Source organism: Primulina eburnea, chromosome 7 (genome assembly GCF_022965805.1).
Source record: "Primulina eburnea isolate SZY01 chromosome 7, ASM2296580v1, whole genome shotgun sequence".
Lineage (NCBI taxonomy): Eukaryota > Viridiplantae > Streptophyta > Magnoliopsida > Lamiales > Gesneriaceae > Primulina > Primulina eburnea.
In genome coordinates this window covers 25,688,496-25,699,304 of record NC_133107.1, presented here as the reverse complement: position 1 = coordinate 25,699,304, position 10,809 = coordinate 25,688,496, and the positions used below count along the sequence as shown (strand labels likewise).

At 39.9% G+C, this 10,809-nt stretch overlaps 1 protein-coding gene across 1 annotated transcript; it reads right to left on the bottom strand.

The window, feature by feature from the left end:
- Window positions 1-1,088: 1,088 nt before the first annotated feature.
- On the bottom strand, window positions 1,089-3,946 carry LOC140835808 (uncharacterized). The gene is made up of 4 exons (XM_073201215.1): window positions 3,788-3,946; window positions 1,844-3,736; window positions 1,438-1,684; window positions 1,089-1,330 (listed from the first exon to the last, which is right to left on the bottom strand). The coding sequence occupies exons 1-4, from the start codon at window positions 3,944-3,946 to the stop codon at window positions 1,089-1,091; spliced, it is 2,541 nt and encodes an 846-aa protein (XP_073057316.1).
- Window positions 3,947-10,809: the final 6,863 nt, after the last annotated feature.

Here is a 10,809-nt window from a genome sequence, read left to right as displayed (position 1 = left end):
TAATATTTCTTCCTCAGTGGAAAGGATCAACCGGGAAACATGCAAGACCTCCAGGGTGCTAACTTGTGACAAAGAAGCAGCCATTTTTGCCAGAGTATCTGCCTCGCAATTCTCCTCCCGGGGGATTTGTTCAATGCCCCAATCCACAAAGACTTCTGCTCGGGCTTTGATGAGCTGTAAGTATTTTATCATCCTGTCATCCTTAGCTTCATACACGCCCTTTATCTGTTGAGTGATGAGTTGCGAATCAGAATACAGAATAATCCGGGAAGCTCAGACTTCCAGGGCAGCTTGAATTCCAGCAAGAACGGCTTCATACTCGACTTCATTATTGGTTACCCAGGAGTCAATCCTTAGTGCCAGTTTAATTTTTTCTCCCGGAGGAGATATTATCACAACCCCTACTCTACATCCATCAAGGCTAGATGCCCCATCCACGTATACTCTCCATACTTCCTCCTCATCAGGTTGTACCATCTCGGATAAAAAAATCTGATAGAGCTTGTGCTTTGATGGCAACCCGAGGCTTGTATTCAATTTCATATTCTCCTAGCTCTACCGTCCACTTGATCATCCGCCCGGATACTTCTGAATGAGTCATGATCCTGCCAAGAGGACTGTTGGTAAGAAAACCTATTTGATGTGACAGGAAGTAAGGCCTTAGCTTCCGGTCGGTCATGATTAAGGCCAAAGCAATCTTCTCCACTTTGTTGTACCCGAGCTCGGATCCTCTTAGAACATGGTTGACATAATAGACGGGCTTTTGATCAGAGCCTTCTTCTTTTATTAGAACTGAGCTGACAGCATACTCCGTAGTAGATAGATATACAAATAATTTCTCCCGGGGCTCCGGCTTCACCAATATAGGGAGCTCTGCAAGATGAATCTTCAAGTCCTGGAAGGGCTGTTCACATTTCTCATCCCATCCAAATTTCTCGGCCTTCCTCAAGACTTGAAAGAAAGGATAACTCCTGTGCGCTGACCGGGAAATAAATCGAGAAAGGGAAGCAATCCTCCCGGTCAGTTTCTATACTTCTTTGACAGATCGAGGAGATGGCATGCACAGCACAGATTTGACTTTTCCTGATTCACATCGATCCCCCATCTGTCACTATGAATCCCAAGAATTTGCCACTCTTTACGCCAAAAATACACTTGGCAGGGTTAAGCTTGATCCCGTAATGCATGAGAGTGGCAAAAGTTTCTTCTAAATCAACAATAAAGCTCTCAACCTCCAGGGACTTGTCCAGAATATCATGCACATAAACTTCCACATTTCGTCCCAGCTGCTTCTCAAAACATTTGTTCATCAGACGCTGGTAGGTAGCCCCTGCATTCTCCAACCCGAAAGGCATTACAATATAACAAAAAGTACCTCCCGAGGTGATGAAGCTGGCTTTGTCTTGATCAATCTTGTCCAGGGAGATTTGATGATACCCCTGGTATGCATCCATGATACTAGCAATTCGAAGCCTGAGGTGGAATCCTCCAGGTGATCAATCCTGGGTAGGGGATAATCATCCTTGGGAAAAGCTTTATTAAGATCGCGGAAGTCTCCACACGTGCGCCACTTCCGGGTAGATTTGGGCACCAATACCACATTCGAGAGCCATGTAGGGAATTGAATTTCCCGAATGTGGCCGACTTTCAGAAGTTCTTTCACTTGCTCATCAGTAACTTTGTCCTTTTCAGGACCAAAGTGTCATTTCTTTTGCTTCACCAGGTGAGATCCTGGGAGAATGTTCAGTTGGTGCTTCGATATCAGGGGAGAAATCCCCGTCAACTCCTGTTGGGACCAGGCAAACACATGAATATTAGCTTTCAAACAGTTAATCAAACTAACCTGGGTGGATGCACTAAGGTCCCGAGCCACCTGGATTTGCTGGCTTGGTCCGACTTCTATCATCTCCTGCTCCTCCTCCGCTACAAAATGCACTTCCCCTTTCTCCACCACTCTTCCTCCCACTTCTTTCTCCCTCGCTCTCTTCCCTTCCCTCTTGGTTTTGCTCTGATCAGCACGGACTACCTCCACATAGCATTTCCGGGAAGAAGGTTGATCTCTCCGGACCTCTCCTACCCGGACTCCCAAAGGAAACTTTATCTTTTGGTGGTAGGTAGATGCCACAGCCCTTAGCTCATTCAGAGCCGGTCTCCCTATCATTATATTATATGATGATGGGAAATCTACCACCGTGAAAGAATTCATCACCGTCTTTTTGAGATTTTGGGAGCCCAGGGTTAATGGTAAAATAATCTCCCCTTCCGGGTAAACCACGTGGCTAGCAAAGCCAAAGAGGGCAGTCTCCACAGCTTCTAAGTGATAGCCCTGCAAATCCATCTGCACAAAGGCTTCTTTAAAAATTACATTTATGGAGCTGCCCGAGTCAATAAAGACTCTCAGAATGTCATAATTTGCCACCCGGTCTTGGATGACCAGGGCATCATTATGGGGTAGATTCACCCCCTTCAAATCCTCCGGGCCAAAACTGATGACTACCTCGCTCTTCCTCGTCCCCTCTACCTCCATACACTCCCTCCTACTTCTTGATTTCCGAGCCCGATTGGAGTCTCCATCGGTGGAGCCTCCCGCTATCATTGTAATCAACTCAGTAACAGGGGGTGAATTCTTTTTTCTCTCAGGCTCGGGCTCTCTTCTTCTCTCGGGCTCTCTCCTCGGACTATTCCATATACTTCCTCCCTGAGTGCTAGACCCTGGTTGCCGAGATGTCCAAGGTAGCAATCTCGGTCCTTTGTTGTTGTGACTGGGTCCCGGGATGGAAGGTAAGACATAATTTCCCTTCAGTGTCTTGCAGTCCTCGGTGTTATGGTAACACACTTTGTGGAGAGAGCAAAATCCTCTCCTCTCTGGCCGGGGTAATTGATGGTCCGAGGCCAAGTGTCTGCTGCATTCTTGCATTTCCATTTCCCGAGCAATCTTTAGAGGCACGTGATGAGAAAAGTGCCCTGGATTACCCCACTTCTGTCCCCTCTCCTCGGGCTTAGACACCCGGTCTCCTCTCTCCTTCTTGACAGCCTCCCTCTTCTTCTTCTGAGCCTCTTCCATATTAATATACTTCTCTGCCGGGACAATAAGTCTTCGAAATCCCCGAGAACCTTCCCTCAAGCCCTGGGTGAACACGGTAGTCTTTGTTTCAGTGGCACAAGTGGGGACATCCAGAGCCACTCTGTTGAATCTTCTGATATTAGCCCTTAAGCTCTCCTCCCGGCTCTGCTTGACCTCGAAAAGACTAAAAGCAGTCTTTTTGTACTTTTTGCTACTGCTGAAATGGTGTGAGAACACCTTTTGAATGTCTTTGAAGGAGTGTATGCTCTGAGGGGCCAATCCCTCAAACCATCTCTGGGTTGAATCTACCAGCATCGTCAGGAACTCTTTACAGTTTATTCTATCAGTGTTACAATGCAGCATGGCCATGTTTTCAAATCTGGCCAAGTGTTCCTCAGGGTCTGCGTTGCCATCATAATCCTTTATTTTGGCTGATTTAAAATTCCCGAGAAGAGGTTCCCGGACAATTATCTCAGCGAAAGGCCATCCCCTAGTGATTGCCCGGGAAGGACCCCGACTATCCATCTGCCCTTCCAGCACCTTCACCTTCTGTCTCAACCCCAACAATTCCTCCGCCATAGTATGAGATTTTGACCCGACGCTGGACTCCTCGTCCTCTCCTCTTACCTCCTCCTCTTCCCTCAACTCCTGCTCTTGCTCCTGCTCTCTCTCCTGTCTATTTCAGGGTGGTGTAACATGTTGAGAAACTTCTTTCTTGGTCACAGCCTGCTTCACAGCATCAGATACAATCTTTTTCAACTCTTCTGGAGTCATGGTGATGAGATTTGGCATGGTGTTATTAACACCACCTTGTCTTGAAGTTTGCCCTCCATCTTCTGGGGCCCAAGAATTATCTTGGTTAGTTCTTCTCGTACGAGTCATATCAATGTCTTGAACTAAAGTTTCCCACAGACGTCGCCAATGATGAGATCTCGCTGAAATGGGTGAGCCGGGTAAGGAGCTCCAAAAGATCAAATCAACAATTTATAGTTTTGGGAATTTTGAGTGAAGATAATGGCTTAGACTAACACATGCAAACAAGAAAGTAACTCGTGAATGGGCGCTGGAGGAGTGTCCGACGTAGCCACTCCGATGCTAAAGTCAGCAGGTTGAGGATGAACACAAGCAATATTCAAGAGAAAATATGTATAATACCTAGAGTTCAAAGATTTCAGAGTCATTAAATGACATTAATACCTGCTATTTATAGTAGAAAATGGGGTAGGTACCTCGATTCCAGTGCCACCTACTAAGTATGGCAAGTCGGTTGCCTATACTCTAGCTTCTGATGACTTCTAGGACACTCCAAGTCCAAGTTGTTCTGACAGATTAGACGGCCTGTATCAATCATACTCGAGTGTGGTTCAATTCTCGAGGTGACCCGGGTAGTCGGTTACCCGGGCATTTGTATGAGAGCCCGGGCTATTATGACTGCCCGGGAAGAGGAGAAGTGTCCGGGTGGTTTGAGTGGGAGACCAGGCTGCTTGGTGATCACTCGGGAAAAGTCGTGGTACTCGGGTTCTTGATGGTATCTGGGTCATCAATGACCCGGATCCTTATGGGGGTATCACCTACCAATGGGAAACAAAGAGAACCACCGAGCAGTGCCTAGATCACGACGCCTAAGCTTCAAGGATGAAAAGAGTTGGTGCCAAACGCCTGCATTGGTGCTTCAATGCTCCTTTCGTGCAGATGTGGAACCTGAATGCTGAGCAACATGCCTTAGTACGAATTGATCGGCCCCTTAGTGCCTGAAGTGTGCAATAACAAACCTAGTGCAAAAGAGGCGCCCGAGCACCACTCACTCAGTGCTCAGAGTGTAAGGTCCAAAAATAAGATGACATAATCCAACTACATGCAAATCTAGGGAAAAATGGAAAACGGCTAATTTAATGATTTTAATTGCTTAAATTAATTATGTTTGTTATGTTATAGGGTTATGAAGTAGTTTTCTACTAGAATGAACAAAACTATATTTTTAAAAAGTTATTCGAGATGCGATCGAGGAACGGAGACCAATGACTGAAAAATGAACTTGTTTTTACTAAATAATTGTTTTTATTCATTTAAAATAAGGTTGATGCTATATTTTTGAAAATAAGGATTTTTGAGGTGATTTTATACGTCGAGACGTAATTTTTAACATAATTCGATTTTCAACGAAAATATAAACTTTTGACAACTTGACTAATAATTTCACGAACTTCCCTAAACGAAATATTTTAAATATGCACTAATGGGCTTATTGGGCCTAGTATACCATACACATGGGCCCAAGTTTACTCTACACCTTTTATTAAATAAAATAAGCCCATAAACCCTACCCCAAAATCTTTTAAACACAAGCCCCCTCCCCTCAACCACACAAGGACTCTTTTCCTCCCCTCAAACACACGGCACACACGAATTCTTTACGGGAAAATCATCGGTTTTATTAGGAAAAAATTCAACCAAGGTTTACGTCGTCGTTCTTCGCATCGTCGATTCATTTTCGAGCGTAAATTATGCAAAGGGACGCCATAAAACTTTCTTTTCTCATCTATCACACCCTAATATGTGTTTTATTATTGTTTGCATGAAAAACATGTTTCCTTTTCGAATATTTTTGTTTTATGCATATATAGGTGATTAAGGTATGAAATTTTGTCCCAAAAAACTTGATATATGTTTGCTTGAAGGGGCTGCCATGTTATAGGATCATAGAGCCAAGTTTTTATACAAGTTTAAGGGCCACACGAAGCATGGTAGAGGCTGCATATAGAACTAAAACCAGTTGCTCGATTATTACATGTTTCGGTGTCAAGGTTCGGTCATAAGGGTTTAACCACGCATGGCTCGGCCAAGGCTTGACCAGGGCTGATCTGGGACATGTTTGGGTGTGTGGAGGAGTCCTAGCATGATGGCTCGGCCAAGGCTTGACCAGGGCTGAACTGGGACATGTTTGGGTGTGTGGAGGAGTCTTAGCATGGCTAGGACTCAAGTATTGTCGGCTAGGGAAGAGTCCAAGTGAACTAGGTCTCTTCCCAAACCACCCGAGAGAACAGCAGCGTGTAGGGAGGGCTCGTGGCTGGGGCCAGGGGTCCAGGCTAGGTCTGATAGGGTCTTGAGAGGGTTCACGAGGGATTTGGCTTGGTGGTGGCTCGAGGATAAGGGTACTAACTGGGTTTCGAAGTGTCGTAGGAATTGCTACTAGGTTTGCGCTGCTCGGGTCCATCGTTCAGAGGACTACTGCGAGTTAGGTTTGGTGCAATGGGTCCTAGGCTGGGCGAGTGGTGGCTCGGGGTCAGTTCGAAGAAAACGAGAGGTGGCTCGATGGGTAATGCTAGTGTTTGGTTCTAGGGTTTTCTATGGCCAAAGGGTTGGAACATGGTTCACAGGATACGAATCATGGTTCACGAGGGTAATTTGAATATAAGAAGTCTATGTTTGAAATTTTGGAAATTTATAATAAAGTTTGAATTAAATCAGAATTAAAACGCTCTACGAATTAATAATTAAGAAATAATTAGAAAGCCTTGACTTTAAGCTAAATAAAAATATGAGAAATCTAATTTAAGCTTAGATAATTATTTGGGATGATCTAGAGTCAATGAAAGCAAGAGAAATTCAAAATCGATGAATTTTACGTCTAGGGGTAAATAGTCATTTTACACCTGAAGAATAGTAAACGTCATGACAGTGCCCCGAATGCTGTAATATATGTTAAATTTTTTATTTTAAATATTTATGGAATTTTATGATATAACGTTAATACTAAAAAATATGTTGTATGTTTTATTTAAAAGAAAAATGATATATGCATATTTAATTTTTATAAAGTGGTGAAAATATGAAATGTTGAAGGAGGTGAAATAATTGTGACTAATACGATGATACAATTATGGTGATATGTAAGGCCAATTCTCAGTTGACCGGTGAGAATGTCGCTGATGTCCCCGTCGCCTAGTACTGTAGTAATACGTAGGTGGATCCATCGACCTTCAGCTAATGCGAAAGTCACAATTAACGATCTGAATTTGAGAAAGGAAAACGTATATGTATCTGGTTAAAATGAATATGTTCATGATGATATGAAAAATGTTTAAGTTTATGCATGTTTATGAAATGTTATTTTAAGTAAAATATTTTCACTATTGCATATGATTGTATACGTAGTATTTGCTATTATGGTTATGGTTTGCTGAGTCAATAGACTCACTAGTGTTGATCGATGTAGGTAAGCATGATGTTAATGTTGTTGATGGTCTTGATGGTTGATCTTACGGGACTGAAGTTGCACATAACCCGAGTACCAGAGCTAGTTTTCCGCAATTTAATTTAAGTTTATGTTAAAGATTTTTACGACTTTTAGGATGCTTTTGAGAGGTTGTTAGAGTTAACTTATTTTGAAATATTTCTAATTTAGGGTTGGCAAACATTTGGCGATTTTGATGTTTTAAACTCTTTTTTTGAATTTTTAAATATAGTTTGTTGTTTTATTTTTAAAATAGTGTCAAAAATATTTTAAGTATATGTGTATATGTATTCGGTCGAGATCTAGGGTGGGAGAAGAAAAATTAGTACTTTTTAAGAAAATGAGTTGTGAGCGTTTCACAGAGGTCTTCCCAAATACAACTCTTCCGTTTGAACAAATCAAAAAACGACCACGAGACTTTTGAAAAGGAGTTATCATCATATCGAAAAAGGAATTCTTGCGCTCTAGAAGACCCAACAACACAACACCCAAAGGGGAATTTTCATTCTCAATTTCCATCCTATTTGAAGTCTTTTAATCTTGTTTTTGGAATTTACAATAGATAGAACTATCAGAGAGCTCAAGTCTTTGGGGACTTAGTGAAGGAACAAATTGGGTTTATATATATTTAACAAATAAAACGATAAAATATCATTACAATAATTCAATATGGTATGACATGCATGAATAATAATATATCGATATGAAAATATCTTATCAAGTGAATGCAATGACTGTTCAGGACAATAAGTGAATATCATAGGTTAAATAGATAGCTCCCACCAACATTCGGTGTAGCATTTTTCCCCACATAGTAAAGTAGGATCCATACAATCGATCATTTATGAGCCAATGTAAACTCAAATTTTTGGATCGAAGTCACGTTGTTTAGAGGAACCATATACTATGTAAGATCCAAAATACGATGACGTAATTCAACTGCATGCAAATGTATAAAAAAATGGAAAATGGATAGTTAAATTGTTTAATTGCATGAATTAAATATGGTGTGCATGTGTACATGTTTAAAATAGGATTTTATGTTAGAATGCATAAAACTGTGCTTTAAAGATCATTCGAGACGCGATTGAAGAACGGAGACCGGGGACCATATGAGTGAACATATTTTTATTAAATAATTATTTTTAATTTTTTAATATATGGTATAATTTAATGGATAATTTCGAAAATGAGGTATTTTGGGGTGTTTCCATAAGCCGGGTCATATTTTAAACCGATAATCGATTTTCGATGAAAATAAGGACTTTTTGAGAACTTGGCTAATATTTTTCACAAACTTTTCAAAACAAAATATTTTAAATATTATATAATGGGCTCAATGGGCCAAATATACTAGGGTAATGGGCCTAATCTTGCATCTTATTATTTATGTAAAAAGGCACCAAAAACCCTCGCCAAAACCACACAATCACACTTGAAAACTAGGACTCTCCCACCAGCGCAAACCACACAAAAGTTTTCAGAGGAATTCATGCAAGTTTGAAGAAAAATTCAGCAAGCTTCTTCCCCCGTCTCTCTGCCAACGTCCATCGTATCACAAGTTGATTTTCGAGCGTAATATACGCAAAGGCACGCCTTAATCTTCCTTCAAATATCTTTCACACCATATTATATATATTTAATTATCCTTGAATGAAAAATATGATGCAATACTTTTATTTTCGTTTTTATGGCTATATATGCATAAAACTAGAGTTTTCTATTCTTAAAACTCTCGCTAATGATGCGCAAAGGGGCTGCCATGGTAGGGGTACTTGAAGGGAAGCTTTTTCACATATTTATGGCTATATATAATAGATTTATATGAGTTGAATTTAGGTCCTAGGTTCGATGGTTAGGGGCTGGACATGATGGTTACAGCTTAATTGGCTTGGTTAACTAGGGTTTTTGAACATGCACAAAAAAATTCAGTAGGTGTTCTAGGCTGGTACACGGGTTTAATTGGCTTGGTTTGGGATGAAAAGGGGTTATTAGGTGTTAATAAACTTTGATTCAAGTTTGGTTAAGTTTCGAGTCAATACGAGTCAAAAACGAAATGTACGTCTAAGTTTAAAATTGAAATGAAAAATTAGTCGATAAGCTTAAGTTTACGTCTAAGAAATATTTATGGGTGTATTTTAAGGCGTCATGTTAAGTTTGGATGAATTTGTGTCATCCTTTTAAGGTCTAAGAATAAATTGGAAAAGTTAGGGTTTCAAAACTAAAATAGTCATTTTACATTTGAAAAATGTTAGACGTGCTGTTAATGCCCTGAATGCTATAATGAACGTTAAATTTTTTATGTTAAATGTTTATGAAATTTTATGATGAAACGTTAATGCTGAAAGACATGTTGCATGCTTGGTTTTAAAAAATGATTTATATGTGCACAAATTTTTATAAGTGATGGAAATATGAAAAGTTGAAGGAGGTGAGTTGATTGTGACTAATACGATGATACGATGATATGTAAAGCCAAGGCTCAGTTGACGGGTTGGAGTATCGTTGATGTCCCCACCGCCCGGTACCGTGGTTATATGTAGATGGATCCGTCGACCTACAGCTAATATAAAAGTCACAATTGAGGATCTTAATTCAATAAAAGGGAAATATATATGTATATGATAAAAAGGAAAAAGTATATGATGAAAGAAAACATGTTTAAGTTTATGCATATTCCTGAAAAGTTATTTTATTAAAATTATTTTCACTATTGTTTGTGGATGTATATGTATTACATGTTATCATTATTAAGGTTTGTTGAGTCAATAGACTCACTAGTTGTGATTGATATAGGTGAGCATGATATTGTTGCAGGAATTGATGGTTAAACTAGTTGGACTGAAGGTGCACATAACCCGTGGACCGTCGCTAGTTTTCCGCAAATAAAATTATGTTTAAGATTTAAGATACTTTAAAGATTTTATGAGTTATGATGTTTTTGAGAGGTTTTTGTGAGGATATTAGAGTTAAGTTTATTTTTTAAATAATGTTAGCTTAGGGTTGGTCGACGTTTATGATTTTATGTTTTAAATACGTTCTTTTGGACTTTCAAATAATAATTGGTTGGGTTATTTTAATTGGTGCAAAAGTACTTTAAAATATTTTTATGTATACTTTCGGCCGAATGCTTAAGTGAGAAAAAAATTTCTAGTACATTCAAAGAAAAATGAGTACTGGACAATTCAGTTGGCATCAGAGCAATGTTCCTGCAAAGGGTTGTGCCACCACTAGTTCCAGAAAGCTCAGTCGTCAAGCATCAAGTTTGTAATTAAGTTTAATTTCTTTACATGATTTTTATAATGGTACATGCATGTTTACATAGTTTACTCGTTTAAGCTACATGTTTATAAGCTTTTTGAAGTTAAATGATATATATACTTAATGTTGCTCAAAAAGAGATTATTATATGTTACATGATTAGAAGCTTAGATTAAAATGCATGTTGGTTACGTATAGAATTTGGAAAACGTTCAGATATAATGCCTACTAGACACACACTTAGTACAGA

What these genes read in the sequence shown, in the direction of transcription:
- LOC140835808 (XM_073201215.1), bottom strand. Translation starts at nt 3,946, where the DNA reads ATGACTCGTACGAGAAGAACTAACCAAGATAATTCTTGGGCCCCAGAA. An exon ending in CTGATGCTGTGAAGCAGGCT is followed by an intron (nt 3,737 to 3,787) that starts GTGACCAAGAAA and finishes TGAAATAGACAG; the next exon opens with GAGAGAGAGCAGGAGCAAGA. An exon ending in ATCATGGATGCATACCAGGG is followed by an intron (nt 1,331 to 1,437) that starts GTATCATCAAAT and finishes TGGAGAATGCAG; the next exon opens with GGGCTACCTACCAGCGTCTG.